Genomic DNA, 21,261 nt, shown 5'->3' with positions numbered 1-21,261 from the left:
TCGCCAACTCCGTCATCAGCACCGGCAGTAAGAACGCGCGATTGTCATGTGGCCATTTGGTGAATTATATATATATATATATATATATATATATATACTAAAAACAACTGAGTCAATAACTGAGTTACGACTCTAGCTCAAATTCCCCAGTTATGGTTCCCAACACACACTCAGTTGCTGTTGTTCTCTTGATAACTCTATGATTTGTTTCTGTAACGTTGGCAAACTAGTGTTGCCTCAGGTATGACACAGATGGTAGCCCTGTGGATATCTCAGGTTTACCTAAGTTCTCTCATCCTCAGGCTGTAGAAGGCCTCCTCAAGGAGCTGCTTTGCCACAGTGTGGGCCGCCATGTTTGAACCCACTGTGACCTGTCCCTCCCGCTTACCTTTCCGCAGGCGGCCCTCGTTGGAGGAACCACCATGATCATTGGCCAAGTTCTTCCCGACAAGGACATCTCACTCCTGGACGCCTACGAGAAGTGTAGGAGCTTGGCCGATCCCAAGGTCTGCTGCGACTACGCCCTGCACATGGGGGTGACCAGCTGGGGACGCAAGGTAAGGATGAGTGTACTAGCAGCCGGCCTGCACCACTCAATGTCAACTGTACACATTTGCCTTTATCTCAAGGGAAATAGCCCTTGGCCAGTCGGCTCTGTTAAAGGCTCTCTGCGTCTCTCACTGTCCTCGCCACCTTGTTGATTCCCACTAATGCTTACCTTCTCCCTATGACCCCTCCCCTCTCCTCTGTCTTTTTATTCTGCATCTGTTTGTGTGATCTCACACATTGCTTCTGTCTTGCTTTTTTCCTCTTTTCATCCAACAGGTCATTTAGCTGTGGGAGCACAGAGACAGCCAGGTCTATTCCAATCTTAGACAAGGTGGTGTGGCTACCTTCCAATAAATCACCTTGCTTCCCATCTGAGAGTGTGCCCCACTGAATCAAGATACACTTGAGCTCCTTTTGAGTCATTTCACACTTTGAATGTTGGTGCCTGTAGTTTCTGTCCTCCTCCATTCATGTCTTTAATCATGACAATCCCTGACACATACATTGTGCTGTTTTCGCATTGCATCTTGGGTAAATCAACAATACAAGTTGTGGGTGATATTTTCAGAGTCGGGGACAGAGAAGACTTCATTGGATCTCCTTGACCTGTCAACATTGTTTGACATGTTTGACTAAAAATCCTTCCTTGTCAGTCTAGATTTATACAAAGCCTCTTACCTCCTTCCTTTCAGGTAGAACAGGTTTGTACAGATGGAGCCTTGAAGGTCACCCGCACTAAGTGCTCTGCAGCCCTGCTCAAGGCTCCATCCTCCCCCAAGAATCATTTCAAGGTTACTGAGAAACTTAGAGATTCACACTGTCTTACAAGCCAGCATTGCACCTATGGTCTGTTTGGCCAAATTCACACCCAGGACACCTGCAGCGATTTAAAACCCGAAAGGACACAAAGAAAGGACAAAAAAGCAAGGGTGCCCTCACTCTGCACCTAGGTTCTACAGCAAACATCTCCCTCCCCTAGGAGGGTTGTAAGGATGTGTGGCACTCCACGGAAAATAGAATAGTGCTCCTGGAGCGCTCCCCATCAACAGCATTTTTTCTGTCTTTCCCTCTTCTTTGATATCGCCAACCTATGGCGCTCTGTGAAGGGAAGAGTGCAATAAATCTTCCCTCACGTATTTTTTAAACTTTCACTGGGCCACCTGGTGTCACTTTTAATTAGGTTGACCAGGGGTCCTGGATTTTCCGGGACAGTCCAGGTTTTTGAACAGCTGTCCTGGCAGATTTCAGCAAATTTGGTTCATGTCCTGGTTTTCAGAGAGTGTCGACTGAAAACAGTGGGTGACGTGTTTATGTGTTCCAAGGCAAGATGAGTTAGCAGCTGTCATCAGAAAGCAATTTAAATAACAGGTTTAACACTGGAATGAATTAAAAATTGCATTTTATTGTTCCTGGCACTGCTTTTGCCACCTCTGAGGCCAGGGGCCACAAATACAGTGCCAGGAGTTGCAAGGGGCAAGCCACGGGTCGCATCTGCGACCCCTGGGGATCCTTAAACAACGTCCATGCAGTTAGGGACAACATATACTGTCTAAGCCCCTGTCACTCCCTCATTTCTGAATTTGCTCTAAGGCTACTGCCATAACTATCCTCTCGCCCTCCCTGTTTCCTACTGGGAATCCCACAAAGGTGCCCTTTAAATCAGTTGTTCAGCCTCCTGAACTGCAAAAGTATCAGCCCCTGTGGTCTGGGACTGCTTTCCCTCCTGTGTACTGATTTTCCCACCACTGATCCAGTGCTTAATTTGTCAATAAAAACGCGCCTGTGCCCAAAGCCCTCCTCTTAAGCATGCGGCTGCTGCAATTAAATGTGCGAACACGGAATACTGAGGCGGCGTAATCCTGAAGCCATCTCGGGCCTCTTCAATCCATTTAAAGCTACTCCCTGCCCCTTCAGCTCACTCTTGCAGCTTTCTGCTTTCTCCCTTTGTGACGCTTTTTCATTTTTCCCTTCCTCCGTCTTTCCCACGTGTGTCTTTTGCTCGCAGCAAATTCTTGAGGCAGAGGAATAAGCCCTGGCACTTAAAAATAAGTGCTGGTGGTCCGCACCGGAAACAACAAGCACAAATTAAGCACTGCACTGACCCAATAAATCCTTTCTCCCCCCATGGATCTCTGCGACTGCACCAAGGGAGGGATGGATCACTTTGAGGACCACAGGGTGATGCGACTCTCAAGCGCAGGAGAGTGCAGACGATGCTGGGACTGAGCTCCCCTAGATGCTGGACTCTCCGAGGAAGAGGAGGATGTGGCCCTCTGCATGGAAGGCCTGCTTTTGACCTCCTGGACAAGGCTGGAGACACGGCTGCCAGAGATCTGCAAACAGCGCCTGCCTGGAGAGGAAAGCCCAAGACTAGACAGTTGTCTGTGCAGCTACCGGTGCGGCACAGGAACAGGAAGCTAAGCTTCACACTATCTCCTCTGGGGAAGAATAACCAGGGGACCAATCCCCCCTTACCACAGAGCCTCCTGGGTGCTGCCTCTAGTGTAGGTGCAGGTGTGCTGCCTTGCAGGACAATTCATTTCCTATCTCTTAACAGAGCCAGTGCCCGGGATATTGTGGTAAAAAGTTGCTAGGGTCACCACTGCTGGGTCTTTGTCAGCCCCGGTAGCCAGGTATCCATTCGCTGCAGGCTGACCCCTAAAATGTTAGTAGGAACTAGCCCACTTTGAGATACAACCACCTAAACATTGTGGAGACTGAAAGAGGTCTCTTGTGTCCCACTTAGTAGCTGGACTAAAACCCAGATGTCTCTGGAAAATCATACCAAACTGTGCCAGCTTCATTTTTATTGGATGGTGGTGTTTGCATGCTCACAGCCATTGGACAGTGCAACACTCACCCCTGTTTCTGGGACACCCACCATGGATTTGGCTGACAACGCAACATTTTCTCCATGGAATCCCGCCCTCTAGAGAACCTGATCATCCTAGTATACCTGTGACCAAGGGGTAGTGACACTGTGATACCTGTGCTTTGGAACAAACAGGGACCAAGCAAAGGGGTGTGAGTTCAGTAAACCTTACCCCAGCCCCTGCAACCAGAAACTGTAGAGAGAACACTGACTGCAATCAGTCCCTCCCGTGGTTAAAACGTAAAGTTAACCCATGCGTGGTGCGCAGATGTGCAAGTGATGAAATATTGTGTGGGGTTATGTCTTTGCCCCATTTACTGCAGACTATTTGCTTGTGTTGCATTATATCTGAGTTTCTTAGGCAACTGCTTCTAAGAGAAGACATGATTGGTCAACCTCGCTACCCTGAGACAGTCAGAACCAACATAGACGCCTATGCAACTCCGAGCAGTGCAGAAATAGCCAAGATCCTGGACCACCAGCGATAAACAACAGCTGTTCTGTACACAGCTGCCCAGGACCTGCTGACTGCTGCTTCACCTGCACGAAAGATCTGGCAGCTCTCCTATAGGGGTCAGTGTTTGATTGTGTGATGGTCTCTTCCCCAGCATGCCACACGCCTACCGTGTCCACAAGGCACATATCTAGCAGCTCGCTGCTGATTTATTGGAAGTACTTGCCATGACTGGGAGGCAGGCACAGTGCCTAAGCAACATTACTTGCATCTGCTCCTTTGTTTATTGATTCTTGGATTGTAGTGCATACCAGATAGTTCTTCACACATGAGCTTTGTTAGACCTGTCAGCCTTAGGGTTCTCTTTCCCCAAACCTTTTGCCTTACCCCTCCATTTCTGCAAATCCCATTCTTGTTCTCTTAGGACTCTGTGCACCTTGCCACTGTTAACAGTGCTAAAGTGTTTGTGCTCTTTCCCTAAAACATGGTAACATTGGCTTACACCCAATTAGCACATTTAATTTGCTTATAAGTCCCAAGTAAAGTGGTACTACATGTACCCAGGTCCTATAAATAAAATGCTAATAGTGGGCCCTCAAAAAGAACAGATGATGGATGGAATGCTGAACAATGCAAACATTCACTCCCAGTCACAAATATCTGGGTTTAATCCATTGTTTTTTTGCTCACCACCCCACCCCAGTTTGGACCCAGCTATATGCAAATCAGTCTTGACCCTGTTGCCCATGGGAATAGTCCAGCCCGAACTGCCAAGCCAGGTCCTCCCTGGACTGGAAACAAGCATCCTGGGACAGGTTTCAGGATATCACCCCTCATCAGCCACGCTAGCTTGAATCCTGTGGCGCAGTGAGCACGGGACCCACATCTGGGCATACCCTTCCCACTTAGGGTGACAAAAGGAAAAAGAACAGATGTTGGACAGAATGCTAAACAATGCAACATTTGCCCTCAGTCACAAAGATTTGGGTTTAATCCATCATTGTTTTGCCTAAAAGTCCCTAGTAAAGTGGTACTACATGTACCCAGGACCTACAAAAGAAATGATAGTGGGCCTGCAGCACTAATTGTGCCACCCATTTAAGTAGTCTGTCAAACATCTCTTAAGCCTGCCATTGCAGCCTGTGTGCAGTTTTAAACTGCCATTTCAACTTGGCAAAATAAACCTTTTGCCAGACTTCATCCTTTTTTAATACACATAAGAACCCCTAGGGTAGGACATACACAGCCCAGAGGGCAGGGTGCAGTATATTTAAAAAGTTGGACATGTACTTTTAACTTTTACATGTCCTGGTAGTGAAAAGCTCTTAAATTCGTTTTTCACTACTGCAACACCTATCTCTCCCATTGGATAACATTGGATTACCTTATTTCATTTAATAAGTGATAACTTTCAATTGAGCGCAAATAGGAATGTTGAGTTTGGTGTCTAAAGAATTGTAATTTAAAACCCTCTTTAATAGTAAAGTCGGATATTTAGTCACAATTCCAAAAATGCTGCTTTAAGGAAGTTGCCATTTTCTTGTTTCAACCATTTGGTGTCTGCTGTCTGTATTCTGGGTCACATGACTAGGTATAGCTGGCAATTGGTCTTTGTGCATTGCTAACTGACAGTGAGATAAAGGTGTTGGCAGGATGGCCTTCTCTGACTTGATGAGGGTGAGGAGTTGTCACCTACCACACTTGCACATCACAAAGAATCTGCCTTAGCACACTTGCAAATTATTTCACACCAGTCTATTGTGCACCCAGAAAAGCTTAGGCTAGGGGAGTATAGCAGGAAATTCCAAACACCTCTGGGTAGTGGAAACCTCCAGAACCTTCTCCTAATTTAAAGATGACACCAGCTATAATTATTGGACCCTCAGACCCAACTTGTCAGAACATCTCTTGGCCTGTGGAAGACTCAGAAGGACTGCTGTGCTGCTCTGCTGCATGAAGGACTGCTACGCTGCTGACCTGCAGTCCTGCTGCCTGAGTGAAAAGGACTGGGTCTGCTTCTTAAACCCTAGACCACCAGATTAGTTCCAAAGGCTAGTTGGCTGGCCTCTTCATCAGTGCCTCAAGGACAGAAAAGGCTCCAACCAGCTTGAACCCAGCACCTGGACTTTACCTACTGTGATTCTTGCGCTTTTGCATTCCAGGTTGTGCCACCCCAATCCTGGACCCTTGAAAGTGGGCCTGAAGGTGCTTTGCCAGCCCAGCTGTGGCCTCTAGGGCAGAACGAATGCAGCGTGATGCATCTTCTTACAGCTCTGCATCGGAACCACTGATGAGCAGCACATCCCCAACACAGGACCTTGCATCGCAGCACATAACTCCTTTTCACCACCGGTGTGTCACATATCCAACACAAGACCTCGCATCGCAAGCCCCATCAACAGCTTCATCTAAACCACCTCCGCGTGATGCATCTCCGACAAAGGACCTCAAATCGCAGCCCACAGCTCCTCAGAAAAGCAGAACTCCACTACCAGGAGTTAAGATACTTTGGTTAGCAGGCCTAACTTAGTCCCCATATCCAACCTGCCCTCCATTGTATTGCAGACGGACTGAACATGTGACTTTGTCACAATCTGTTTTGACCGGATCACCACAATTGGCGCTTTGTGGTTTTAAGCACTGTTTTTACCAAAATCTTTAAAATTGCATCTCTGGTCCTACTGATTGGATATTTCTTGTTTTGGTCTCAAATCATTTATTACATTTCATTCTATTTTTTAAAATTGGTGTGAGATTTCTCTTGTGTTTTTACTTTATAACTGTTTGAAGTGCTGCATAAATACTTCACACATTGCCTCTAAGTTACGCCAGAGTGCTTTTGTGCCAAGCTAACAGAGGATTAAGCACAGGTTATTTCAGGGTTTGCTTCTGTTTCACTCTGACTAGAATTGGGGTTGATGCTTGAGTAGGGTTTCTGCCCCCTCAAACAGGTAGCCCAGTGTCGTACTAGTTTCATTACTCAAACCCCCTCCCCTCTCTCATGGAATGACAATTCATCATTGAACTGCAAATGCCTCTATTTTTAATTTGTAGCAAATTGGACATTATCAACATTTTGCAGAAATCAAGGAAGAAATGTGTTCAGTTTTACAGACAGTTGTCAACAATAATAGGGTCAGAGCCTCTGTTCAACAGTCTGTTGATTCGGCATAGATTGGCCTCAAAAGATGCACCCCTAACAGGAACAAGCATTAGCAAGGCAAATATGCTTGGCATTGGCTGCCGGCCTTTTGGCTTTATCAATCCTTGTTTTATTTTGTCATAATTTTTGTAAAACTTTATTTTTGAGGATCTGCAGGACCCTTGCAAGTATGAAAAAATAAGCATTTGATAAACGCCAGAATATGTTTTTTGTCTCACAAACCACACATTGCCATAGAAGTCCCTGGCATTTACGGAGTTTACTTCGTGGGTGGATGTTTTCCTTGTGAGAGGCAGGATGCCATCACTCACAGTGAAGTTAGCCAGTGGCTAAATTGGGCTGGCCCCTTTGCCCCATTCTGCAGTGGATCGAAGACAAAACGTGAATGACACAACCAGAGACAAAGGATAAAAGGGCTCACTGAAATTCCCCATAAATAAATATATTATACTTTTGGAGTCTGTTGTACGAATCATTTTGCAGTTCCAAAGGCTGCGATTCACAAAACCACAGAGTTTGCAACTGCAAAATGTTTTTAAATCTGCTAAAACCATTTTGAGATTTAGTAACATGTTACCAAATCCCAAAATGGGGTTAGAAAGGTTTAAGAAATTGTGATTTGCAAGGAGCATGCTTAGAATGTCCCTTCCAAATAGTGATTTGTTATGGTAATTATCAATGTTTTGCAAACATAATCCGATCGTGAGTTGGGTTTGTAACACACATAGGTAAATGGGAAAGGGCCCCAATCTCTCCCCTTTGTGAACATAAAAAAGTTTGATGAGAAGCTTACAGGGGACCGCTGCCAGCTCTTCAACCTAAAAAAACGTTGTCTTTTAAATGCAGGCCTGTTTCCTTTAAGGAAAATAGGCTGATCTAAAGAAACAACTTATTTTATAAAACGCAACCACGGACATGGTGGTCTCCAGACCCCAGAAGGCCACTACCTGTATGATGTCATCCAGTGTTAATGAGCCAAAATGTTGAATCTAGCTCATGAATATTGATGAGGTAGGTCACAGTTCTACCCGCAACCGAATTTTGTGACCCGAAATAGTAGAACCCAGATCGTTTCCCAAAATTATTTTTCATTCGTAAAGAGTCTATGCACAGTTTGCGACCACTTTTTGTGAATTGAATGTTCGCACATGAGGCTCAGAATTCTAGTAACAAACAAAAGGTTCAACACTAACGCCAGAGAATCGGAATAGAAACACCGATGTGCGGAAGGAGATTGTGGTAATTTTCATTACATAAATGAACATGGAACGGGCACACTTTCACTGACCCGAATACGCAAAAATCATGAATATTGTTTTAAATGTAGCAGCAAGTGGACCACTTATTGGGGATAGATGACGGATACAGCAGTTACCTTAAGAAGTCACAGGGGTTCACCATGTTTCCGGAGCTGTGGTCCTGTCCTCCTCTTTGCGAAGCAGGAAGAGTGCAACTAGAGTGAGGTGAGGCGAGGGTGACGTGCTACAGAGCTGGGCTTCTCTCAGATAACTCCTCACCCACGCTCACAAAGCACTGCACAACACCAAACCAAAATACCGCAACAGACGACGCTCCTTCTACAACCCTACCCGGCATCTCCACTCCGCCGCCCTCGCAACCGTCCCACACGTCCGCAGAACTACAACCGGCGGTAGATCATTCTCGCACCTCGTCGCCAAAATGTGGAACACTCTTCCCACCCTCCTGCGCCAGACCAAAGACCTCCTTACCTTCAGGAAACTTCTCAAGACCTGGCTGTTGGAGCAGTAGCAGCACCTCCCCCCCCTTGAGACCCTCACAGGTGAGTAGTGTGCTTTACAAATTCTTGATTGATTGAGATAACACAACACTTGGTAGAACAGCCTGGATACTCTAAGAACCTACCTTTCCTCACTACAGGAACATTGAACCTAGTGAGGAAGCCACAGAGCACTGGACGGGGCTTGGGGAAATGATCACAAGTGGGGATCACACACATACACATTTTTAGGCACAGGGAGATTAAGTGGTTTGCCCAGAATCACACAATGTGGTGTCAAACTCCAAGACTAGGATTTGAACCTGGGTCCCCAGGTTCCAAAGTCAGCAGCTTGAGCCCCTAGGCCACGTCTCCTCCACTTTATAAACAGTTGTAGGACAGTGTTTATTAGGTGACAAGCCTGGTGTGACTGCTGCTCTGTTTCCACTCTCCTCAGGTGAAGGCGGAGATGGAGACCCTGGTGAGAGAGAAGGGGGTGAACTCCTTCCAGATGTTCATGACATACAAGGACCAGTACATGCTGCGGGACAGCGAGCTCTACCAGGTCTTCAACCACTGCAAGGACCTGGGTGCCGTGGCGCGGGTGCACGCAGAGAATGGGGAGCTGGTGGCCGAGGCAAGTCACTTTCACTGCATTGGTGCTCACGGTAACTACAAGCAGGGATTGGGGGAGGGGCGCCCTGATGCTGGTAGGAAGTGGAAGCAGGAAGTACTTATCCTTTTATTCCTGTCAGTAGTAAGTTAAAGCAGGAAGTGCTCGATTCAACAAATCTGCCAGTAAAGGAAAGCAGGAAGTGCTTGTTTCAATAATATTGGCAGGTAAGGAAAGCAGGAAGTGCTTGTTTAAGTAATATTGGCAGGTAAGGATAGAAGGAAGTGCTTGTTTCAATAATATTGGCAGGAAAGGAGAGCAGGAAGTGCTTGTTTCAGTAATATTGGCAGGTAAGGATAGAAGGAAGTGCTTGTTTCAATAATATTGGCAGGTAAGGAAAGCAGGAAGTGCTTGTTTCAATAATATTGGCAGGTAAGGAAAGCTGTAAGTGCTTTTTTCAATAATATTGACAGGAAGAGAAAGCAGAAAGTGCTCGATTCAATAAATCTGCCAGTAGAGGAAAGCTGTAAGTGCTTGTTTCAATAATATTGACAGGAAGAGAAAGCAGGAAGTGCTTGTTTCAATAATATTGACAGGTAAGGAAAGCTGGAAGTGCTTGTTTCATTAATATTGACAGGTAAGGAAAGCTGGAAGTGCTTGTTTCAATAATATTGATGGGAAAGGATAGCAGGAAGTGCTTGTTTCAATAATATTGACAGGTAAGGAAAGCTGGAAGTGCTTGTTTCAATAATATTGATGGGAAAGGATAGCAGGAAGTGCTTGTTTCAATAACATATGCAGGAAGGGAAGCAGGAAATGCTTTTCTTTCTATTCCACCAGTGAGTAAAAGCCGGAAGTGCTTGTCCTTTTGATTCTGTCAGTATTAGATAAAAGGTGAAATCTGGAAGTCCTAATTCCATTAATCTAGCCAGGAAGTGAAAGTGGGAGGGGCTTATTCTTGTAATTCTGTCAGCAGAAGTTAAAAGCAGGAAGTGCTTGTTCCATTGACTGTGTAAGTGAAACCAGGAAGTGCGTGTTTCAGTGCTAGAAGGGAAAGCAGTAAGGTGAGTGTTACAATAATCTTACCAGGAAATGAAAGCAGGCAGTGCCAGCTCCGCTGAATCCATCAGTAAAGTCAGGAAGTGCTTGTTCTTATAAAGTGTGTCAATAAGGAAGGCAGACTTATTACATTGAATCTGCCGTTGAGGCGAAAGGGCGTATTCTCTTGTTTGTATTAGCAAGTGCTCGCTCCTTTAATTTTGTCAGTAAATGGACGTAGGAAACACTTGTTAAATTAACTCTACCAGGAAAAGGGACGCCGAAGTGCTTGGTTCCCTTATTTTGTCAGTAAGTGAAAGGGATAAATGCTTGTTCTGTTGATTCTGCCTGTAAAATAAATTATAAGGCGTTTACATTTCTTATTTATTCTAGTAAGTGAAAGGACATAGTGCTTGTCAATTCGTTCTGCTAGTAACTGAAAGGTTGAACGTGACTAGTGCTGGTCTTTTAATTGTTCGTCTAGCTGAAATAATAAGTGCTGCTGGTTTTATCTTTAAGTAGAGACAGAACGTGCTTGTTTTTTTTGTTGCAATTTTGTCAGCAACTGTAGGCAAGAAGTGCCTGTTCATCGTCGTTAGCAGTAGTCAAAAGCATGAAGTGCTTCCATTTATTGTTTCAGTGACGAGAGTTGTATTTGTTGTTGTGGAGCGCCACCTGGTGGTTGACAAAGAGAGATTCTTCCTAGTTTGAATTGAGTAGCAAGCGATGCTCAAGGCTGATACAAAATAGGGGCAGAATTATGTATAAAAGAAGTCTGTGGGCAAAGCATGGAATCCGCCTGACGTGTCAGGCTCCAGTGACCCGAGCTCGCTGTTCATCACTGTGGCGGTGAGTTGAGTGCATGCAGTAGGGCGGAGGCGAGGTAAGGATGCAGTGACGTAACGAAAATTGAGCCCCGCCCCCCTGCAAAGTACCTGAAGAGGCCCCCCTCCGCCCCTGGACCCAGTGTACTGTGCTGAGGGGTCCCCCTGGAGCTCGGGGGCCTCCCCGCACCGCAGGGGCTGCGGGGGGGCCTTTGTTACACCACTGCAAGGGTGGCTGCACGCTTTGTAATTGTGAGCACGAAATTCGCATAAATTGTCTTGGCATACAAGGGCCTAGCTTCAAGGGGGATGTTTGTGGTGTTACAACTCCCTAATAAATATATTTTGTGATGAATAGTTGGGCACAGGTGCTTTCAGTCGGGTATGGTGCGGTGTCTGTCGGATTTCACCAGGAACTTCAGATAAAAACGCACACACACTTCTCTCTGTTTGGAAATACTTTAAAAACGTTGGGTAGTTCATAACATAATGTGCTTTCTCTCACTTTTTTACCCCTTTTAATCTGCATACCTCTCTCTTTCATCTGCCCCCCAAACCCCACTCGTGCGCCCTAACTTGTCATATAATGTATTTTACCAGTATGCATTATTTCCTGTGCTCGCTGTAAATTTTTACTGCAAATGGCGCATAACTATGTAAGGTGGCATAATGGCTTAACTACAGCAACTTCGCATTATATGCGTAATATGAAATTCCCAAAATTGCGCAAATTACACCAGCGTAGTGTACATTTTGCCCAGGCCTACTATGTGCAGGGAGAGCAGGCAGTTAGGTGCTCGCAGGCACGAGAAGGCGTGTCCTTCGTGCTGAGATGCTTCAGGCAGAGTCGTAATGTGGTGGGTTCAAGCCGCTGGCGCAAGCGTAGGAGCGCAGACGCACGTCGCTAGGGAAGCGAAGCCCATGCATATGGCGTCCATAAGGCAGAGCTGTGAGCAGCCTCTCAGCAGGCCCGAGTGACCCTCATTTCAGCAGTATCACCGCATACACCGACTCCTGTTACTGCATCTGTCAGTACTAGCATCACCATCACTGCCCATCACTCTCAGCAGCTAACGCATTAAAAAATATTTACTATTATCATTATATGCTTATTTATTACTAATACTGTCATTATCTATCATTCTTTTTTGGGTTGATATTATTAGTATCATTTATTTAGTTTATTATTATCACAACCAGCAACATATTATTATTATTATTATCATTATTATTATTATTATTATTATTATTATTATTATTATTACCATGATTATTATTATAATAATCATTCTTATTCTTAATATTATAATTTTCATCATTATCATCACAATCATTCTTCTTCTTAGTCTTATTATTATTATTAATATTATCATCATCATCACCATTACCATCATCATTATTACTCTCATTATTATTTTTTTTTTTTTTTATCATCACCATCATCATTATTACTCTCATTATTTTTATTATTATCCTTATGATCATCACCATCATTAGTACTCCCATTATTATTATTTTTATCATTATCTTCACCATCAGTAGTACTCTCATTTTTATTATTATTTTCATCATTATCATCATCGCCATCATCAATACTCTCATTGTTATTACTGCGTGTGAGTGAGGCGGGAAGGACCTCCGCGCCCCCTGAGGTTGTAGTGCCCTGGCTCCTGCTTCCAGTGTAGATGTCCTCCAGCTCCTCCCGCGCGGTCTCCTCCATCCCCCCAGCGGGTGTGGATGGACCCCGGCTGTCCCTGGTCTGCTCGAGCTCCCATCCTTGTCACTGCATCCTTGGACTGACCTATACTTTCTCCTTCTTTGCCTTCCAGGGAGCTAAAGAGGTGCTGGATCTGGGCATCACGGGCCCGGAAGGGATAGAGATCAGTCGCCCGGAGGAGGTAAGGTCTCGAGGGTCTTTCTTCTGGCTTCTGCTCCCCTCTTAGGCTGGGGGGTCTGAGGTCCCACCAGACTCCCTCTCACTGCTCCTACAAGACGTGTATTCCTCCCGATGGCTCTACCCATGCTCCATGCCAGTATCTCCCAGACACAGAGGTTTTCTTAAATGGGCTCCATGCCAGTTATCATCACTATGTAAAGAAATGGCCATTTTGTTCACCTTGAAAGTCCATGCAGGCAATCAGTTTGCAGAGTTGGCCACCAAAGTCTCCCTGATTGTTTAGTCTACTAGTATGGCTGTCGCTGAGTTTGAGACCTCTAGTTTCAGTCATGAACTCTAATGAGATGGGCAGGTTCATTGTGGTTCACGGGGCACTAGACAACATTAGATGTGCCAGGTGAAGTCTGCCCCACATGTGCTGAATAGATGTAGGACAGCCTCCTCAGCACGGTGACGCGAGGCGGGGATTGTAGAATGTTTCATGGTTTCAGAAGCCCATGGTTGGCCGTGCCCCATCCATGGTGACGAGCGCTCCAGTTCACCTGGTAGACATATCTGAATCTCGCGAAGCGCCCATGGACAGCTGCCATGATCAGTATGTGGCAACCATTTGTAGGGTAAACTCTTGGCCATCATCTTCTAGGCGCTTTCAGTTTCCCTACCCAGAGGCTACAGTTCAAGAGATTTCCCTGCACCTCACTCACTTTGGGTTTTATGCTTCTAACTTAGAAACCAGCGATTTCCACCCAAAGAATATTTATTTAGTTCACCTGGACTTCTGAATAAAGGGGTGGAGGGCAATGTTAATGTGATACCATTGGGGGACACATTCTGTGGTTAAGGATAGTTAACAATTTGGAATGTTCAAACATAACTGGATATGTGAATGCAAGCTTCACTTTACACAAGTCTAAGACCATGGCACAAGAACCCTTCGAGGAGTTCATAAGGGGTACTTTTGTGGCCGTCTCAAAGGCGTGAACTTCAGAGTGAGATGATCAGGTAGGGCAAAGAGATTCGAAGAATTAGAATGTTGTGAATTACTGAATTTATTTTGCTTTATTTCCCCTACAGCTCGAGGCGGAGGCTGTGCACCGTGTTATCACCATCGCCAACAGAGTGAGTCGAGGCGCTCGGACAAGACCGCTTATTAGTTCTCATTGGTGCATAATGTGTCCCCAAATCCTCTCAATGCTACTTCTACTGTTAGTATCCCAGCCCCTCCTTGATACCCCTTAGGATAAGTGTCCGATCACCTGCGGGCCTAGGGTTGGTCTCTCTGACACCACACGCATGATGCTTCGAAGTTACCCCACTTTCAGCCAATCAGGTGCACATCTGAAGATTCTATTACACTGCGCAGCGCATTTAACAGAGGCCAAAGGAACTAGGTTGTGTTCTTTCCTTCTTCTGAAACTGAGATGATGCTCCCCTGGGGAAGCCCCATTCTTCCGTTATCCTTTTCCGCATCACAGGTCCATCTTGGCCTCTGGCCTGAATCTCCCTGCTTCACTTCCGGGTACATACACAACAGCAGACTTTGGGGTGCTTCATGCGGAGCTGTCTCTGCTGGTGTATTACTTCACAGGGCATCAGGGTGTGTTGTTGTGAGTTGGAGGTTCTGTCTTTTGAAGGCCACCAGTATCTGGTGCCCGAGGCCTGCAGGGTTGGCACCTCGTGCTGAGTTGGTACCTGGGGCAGAGTGAGGGCAAAGGTTAAGGATGGGGGTTTGGCCTAGTCAGAGCTTAAGGAACTGCCAGAAAGAGGCAGGCGTGGTGTTGCACCTCGTTGAGATGGTTGAGGTTGCATCTAAACTTGTCATCTGAAGGGGGGGAGGGCTCTGTCCTTGTCAAGTACTGATGCACCCAGGGAGCTTTATCAGTGCTGGACTGCTGAGAACTGATGCAGGACGTGTCCCTGCATCCTTGTGTTGTTTGCTGTAAACCTATCTGTCTTTGTGTAGTTACTTGATGCAGAGGGGTCTGTCTTTACTGGTGTTGCTGCACCTTGCAAGTCACTTGTCTTCATCCTTGTTGATGTCTGCTGCAGACATCAGCTGTTGCTGGTGCTGTGACGTGTGGCAGGTGATATGTCTTCTTTCAGTGTTGGTGTCTGCTGTAGAGGGCTCTGTCTCTGACAGTGTGCATGACCTCAGTCTTTACTGGTGTTGTTACTTGTTGTCTTTATCCCTGTTGGTGTCTGCTGCAGAGGGCTGTGTCTCTGACAATGTTGGGACAGCACACAAGGGATGCCTGTCTCTCTCTGAGTGTAAGTACATGGACCGGAGAGCTCTCACAGCTGGCACTGGGACTGTGGCAGCTCTTTGTGCACTCTGCTGCAAATAGGGGCAGCTTTACTACTAGGAAACAGTAATATGAAATCAGTGACTAGTGATACGCTTTGCCTTAATAGTGACAGAGTTCCAGTGACCATTGATAAGCGTTGCATTAATAGTGACAGAGCTTTAGTGATTAGTGATAAGCCTTACATGAATAGAGACAGAGTTTCAGTGACCAGTGATAAGCTTTGCATTAATAGTGACAGAGCTTTAGTGATTAGTGATAGGCCGTACATGAATAGAGACAGAGTTTCAGTGACCAGTGATAAGCTTTTCATGAACAGTGGCAAAGTTTCAGTGACTAGGGATAAGCCTTACGTGAATAGCGAGAGTTTCAGCGACTGGTGATAAGCCTTACATGACTAGTGACAGAGTTTCAGTGACCAGTGATAAGATTTGCATGAATAATGACAGAGTTTCAGTGACTAGTGATAAGCCTTACATGAATGGTGAAGGTTTCAGTGACTGGTGATAAGCCTTACATGATAAGCATTATATGGATAGTGATAGAGTTTAAGTGACTAGTGATAAACCCTGCATGGATAGTGACAGAGTTTGAGTGACTAGTGATAAGCATTGCAGGAAAAATGACAGAGTGTCAGTGACTAGTGATAAGCCTTACATGAATAACGACAGCGTTTCTGTGACTAGTGATAAGTCTTACATGAATAGTGACAGAGTTTCAGTCACTAGTGAAAAGCTTTGCAAGAATAGTGAGAGTTTCAGTGACTAGTGATAAGTCTTACATGACTAGTGACTGAGTTTCAGTGACTAGTGATAACCCTTACATGAACAGTGACAGAGTTTCAGTGAGTAGTGATAAGCCTTACATGAATAGTGACAGAGGTTCAGTGACTAGTGTTAAGCTTTGCATGAATAGTGACAGAGTTTCAGTGACTAGTGATAACCCTTTTACATGGACAGTTACAGCGTTTCAGTGACTAGTGATAAGCCTTACATGGACAATGACAAAGGTTCAGTGACTAGTGATAACCCTTACATGGACAGTGACAGAGTCTCAGTGACAAGTGATAACCCTTACATGGACAGTGACAGAATTTCAGTGACTAGTGATAACCCTTACACGGACAGTCACAGAGTTTCAGTGACTAGCGATATGCCTTACATAAATAGTGACAGAGTTTCAGTGACTAGTGATAACCCTTACATGAACAGTGACAGAGTTTCAGTGAGTAGTGATAAGCCTTACATGAATAGTGGCAGAGTTTCAGTGACTAGTGATAATCTTTGCATGAATAGTGGCAGAGTTTCAGTAACTAGTGATACGCTTTGCATTAATAGTGGCAGATTTTCAGTGACTAGTGATAAGCTTTGCATGAATAGTGACAGAGTTTCAGTGACTAGTGATAAGCCGTACATGAACAGTGACAGAGGTTCAGTGACTAGTGATAAGCTTTGCATGAATAGTGGCAGAGTTTCAGTAACTAGTGATACGCTTTGCATGAATGGTGACAGAGATTCAGTGACTAGTGATAACCCTTACATGAACAGTGACAGAGTTTCAGTGAGTAGTGATAAGCCTTACATGAATAGTGGCAGAGTTTCAGTGACTAGTGATAAGCTTTGCATGAATAGTGGCAGAGTTTCAGTGACTAGTGATAAGCTTTGCATGAATAGTGGCAGAGTTTCAGTGACTAGTGATAAGCTTTGCATGAATAGTGACAGAGTTTCAGTGACTAGTGATAAGCCGTACATGAACAGTGACAGAGGTCCAGTGACTAGTGATACGCTTTGCATGAATAGTGACAGAGTTTCAGTGACTAGTGATAAGCCGTACATGAACAGTTACAGAGGTCCAGTGACTAGTGATAAGCCGTACATGAACAGTGAGAGAGGTTCAGTGATTAGTGATAAGCCTTACATGAATAGTGAGAGTTTCAGTGACTGGTGATAAGCCTAAATGAATAGTGACAGAGTTTCAGTACTAGTGATAAGCCTTACATGGATAGTGACCGAGTTTCAGTGACTAGTAATAAGCATTGCAGGAAAACAGACAGAGTTTCAGTGACTAGTGATAAGCCTTATTTGAATAGTGAGAGTTTCAGTGACTAGAGATAAGCTTTGCATGAATAGTGAGAGTTTTGGTGACTAGTGGTAAACCTTACATGAATAGTGACAGTGTTTCAGTGACTAGTGATAAGCCTTGCATGAATAGTGACATAGTTTCAGTGACTAGTGATAAGCTTGTCATGTATAGTGAGAGTTTCAGTGACCAGTGATAAGCTTTGCATGAATAATGACAGAGTTTCAGTGACTAGGGATAAGCCTTACGTGAATAGCGAGAGTTTCAGTGACTGGTGACAAGCCTTACATGAATAGTCACAGAGATTTAGTGACTAGTGATAAGCCTTGCATGGATAGTGATAGAGTTTCAGTGACTAGTGATAAACCCTGCATGGATAGTGATAGAGTTTCACTGACTAGTGTTAAGCCTTACATGAATAGTGACAGAGTTTCAGTGACCAGTGATAAGCCTTGCATGTATAGTGACAGAGTTTCAGTGACTAGTGATAAGCTTTGCATGTATAGTGAGAGTTTCAGTGACCAGTGATAAGCTTTGCATGAATAGTGACAGAGTTTCAGTGACAAGTGATCAGCCTTGCATGAATAGTGACAGAGTTTCAGTGACTAGTGATAAACCCTGCATGGATAGTGACGGAGTTTCCGTGACTAGTGATAAGCATTGCAGGAAAAATGACACAGTTCCAGTGACTAGTGATAAGCCTTCCATGAATGGTGAAAGTTTCAGTGACTGGTGATAAGCCTTACATGATAAGCATTATATGGATAGTGATAGAGTTTCAGTGAGTAGTGATAAACCCTGCATGGATAGTGACAGAGTTTCTGTGACTAGTGATAACCATTGGAGGAAAAATGACAGAGTTTCAGTGCCAAGTGATAAGCCTTACATTAATAGTGAGAGTTTCAGTGACTGGTGATAAGCCTTACATGAATAGTGACAGCGTTTCAGTGACTAGTGAAAAGCTTTGTGTTAGAAATTGGGTTTTTGGTTGGCAGTCAGGTTACCCTCTGTCAAAGCAAGAACCCTCACTCTAGTCATGGTAAGTCACACACAATCCAAAATCAGCCTGTGCCCACCCTCTGGTAGCTTGGCACGAGCAGTCAGGCTTAACTTAGAAGGCAATGTGTAAAGCATTTGTGCAATAAATCATACAATACCATAATATAGTACCACAAAAATACACCACACAGTGTTTAGAAAAATATATAATATTTATCTGGGTATTTGCAGGTCAAAACGATCAAAGATGCAATATGGATTTGTAAAGATATCACTGAAAAGTGATATAAAGTGTCTTTAAGTCTTTAAAAAGCAACAAAGTCTCTTTCAAGCACAAAGTACCTGGTTTGGAGTGGAAAATCTCCGCAAAGGGCCGCAGAAGAAGAGATACGTGGAAAAATGGTGTGTGCGTCGATTTCTCCCCAGCACACACGGACTTGCGGCGTTATTTTTCATGCGGAGAAGTCGTGCGTCGTTTTCCGGCGCGCGGGCAGTCTCTTTCTATGGGTCGCGGGGATTACCAGATGTCCCGGGTCTGTGTGTGGATTCTCCTGCTTGTTTTCCAGCTGCACGTCGTTCCGCGGGGCTGTGCGTCGAAGTTTCGCTCTCACGGCAGGCATTGCGTCGATTTCTCCTCTGGAAGTCGGGCGGCGTTGTACTTGCGAGGCCGTGCGTCGAAGTTCTGGTCGTCCCGAAAGCGTCGCGTCGATCAGCGTCAGTGTGCGGCGTTTTTCTCACCGCAGAACAAGCTGTGCGTCGAAAATTTCAGCGCACGAAGCGTCCAAGTGAAAAAGAGAGGTCTTTTTGGACCTGAGACTTCAGGGAACAGGAGGCAAGCTCTATCCAAGCCCTTGGAGAGCACTTTTACAGCCAGACAAGAGTTCAGCAAGGCAGCAGGCCAACAGCAAGGCAGCAGTCCTTTGTAGAAAAGCAGACAGGGGAGTCCTTTGAGCAGCCAGGCAGTTCTTCTTGGCAGGATGTAGTTTCTGGTTCAAGTTTCTTCTCCAGCAAGTGTCTGATGAGGTAGGGCAGAGGCCCTGTTTTATACTAAGTTGTGCCTTTGAAGTGGGGGTGACTTCAAAGAGTGTCTAAGAAATGCACCAGGTTCCCTTTAAGTTCAGTCCTGTCTGCCACGGTCCCAGTAGGGGGTGTGGCAGTCCTTTGTGTGAGGGCAGGCCCTCCACCCTCCCAGCCCAGGAAGACCCATTCAAAATGCAGATGTATGCAAGTGAAGCTGAGTACCCTGTGTTTGGGGTGTGTCTGAGAGAATGCACAAGGAGCTGTCAACTAAACCTAGCCAGACGTGGATTGAAGGGCACAGAAAGATTTAAGTGCAAAGAAATGCTCACTTTCTAAAAGTGGCATTTCTAGAATAGTAATATTGTATCCGACTTCACCAGTCAGCAGGACTTTGTATTACCATTCTGGCCATACTAAATATGACCTTCCTGCTCCTTTCAGATCAGCAGCTGCCACTTCAAACAGTGTATGAGGGCAGCCCCAATGTTAGCCTATGAAGGGAGCAGGCCTCACAGTAGTGTAAAAACGAATTTAGGAGTTTTACACTACCAGGACATATAACTACACAGGTACGTGTCCTGCCTTTTACCCACACAGCACCCTGCTCTAGGGGTTACCTAGGGCACACATTAGGGGTGACTTATATGTAGAAAAAGGGGAGTTCTAGGCTTGGCAAGTACTTTTAAATGCCAAGTCGAAGTGGCAGTGAAACTGCACACACAGGCCTTGGAATGGCAGGCCTGAGACAAGGTTAAGGGTCTACTGAAGTGGGTGGCACAACCAGTGCTGCAGGCCCACTACTAGCATTTAATCTACAGCCCCTAGGCACATATAGTGCACTCTACTAGGGACTTATAAGTAAATCAAATAGCCAATCATGGATAAACCAATCAATAGTACAATTTACATAGAGAGCATATGCACTTTAGCACTGGTTAGCAGTGGTAAAGTGCCCAGAGGTCAAAAGCCAACTACAACAGGTCAGAAAAAATAGGAGGAAGGAGGCAAAAAGTTTGGGGATGACCCTGTCAAAAAAGCCAGGTCCAACATGACCCCCTACCAGCTTAAAGCCAGGGGAGAACAATCACTATCCTGATGTACTTCCCTGTTTGAGGCGACAGAACAAGGACCCAGGCCCACAACAGCAGGGGCATGCTCCAGTTCTTCGCCTTCCTGACTCCAATTGGATCCCTCTGTCCATACTCTCAGGGCCCACTAAGCCAACCCATGGGGAACCTTTCTCCTTACCTGCGGATCCCATCTGTGCAGCACCTAACCTTACTTTGCTCACATATGTATCCCAGGAGCCGGATAGTACCACCAGGACCAAAACAGTGGTGTTGCCCACTCTACCCCCGGTGTGTGACACTTGTCCCCTCCCCAGGGATAACTCTGTCCACCCGGACAGCAAGCCACAGTGGTTACTGACAGCTGTCAGGGATGAGAGCCAGGCCCCAGGCCTCTCAAAGCTCTCCCACCACTGTGGCTGTGGAGAGAGGGGGGCAGTAGCCCCAGGTGCTGGGCACCCTTTGACCACTCTCCCTTCCACCAGGTCAGGGGTGACAGCCTGAACCTGGTCCTCCCCTCTGGGGCTCTGTACCCTCCCTCCTGGAGAAGTACCCCCAGAGTCCAACATGGTCAGGGTGCTTATAGAAGTCGCCCTGTACCATTCCTCCACCAGTGCAGGGCTGTTAACCTGCAACTGGCCCTCC

General features: G+C 45.6%; 1 protein-coding gene across 3 annotated transcripts in view; it reads left to right on the top strand.

Moving 5' to 3' along the window:
- Positions 1-21,261, top strand: part of DPYSL5 (dihydropyrimidinase like 5) — a 234,814-nt gene that overhangs the window by 155,888 nt on the left and 57,665 nt on the right. For all 3 annotated transcript variants that reach the window (XM_069233635.1, XM_069233634.1, XM_069233636.1), the window contains exons 3-6: positions 399-557; positions 9,234-9,413; positions 13,081-13,149; positions 14,223-14,267. In XM_069233635.1, the coding sequence (XP_069089736.1) occupies positions 399-557; positions 9,234-9,413; positions 13,081-13,149; positions 14,223-14,267 (453 nt within the window). The remainder of the gene's footprint in view (positions 1-398; positions 558-9,233; positions 9,414-13,080; positions 13,150-14,222; positions 14,268-21,261) is intronic.

This window comes from Pleurodeles waltl, chromosome 5 (assembly GCF_031143425.1).
Source record: "Pleurodeles waltl isolate 20211129_DDA chromosome 5, aPleWal1.hap1.20221129, whole genome shotgun sequence".
NCBI lineage: Eukaryota > Metazoa > Chordata > Amphibia > Caudata > Salamandridae > Pleurodeles > Pleurodeles waltl.
This window is presented reverse-complemented; position numbering and strand designations above follow the sequence as displayed.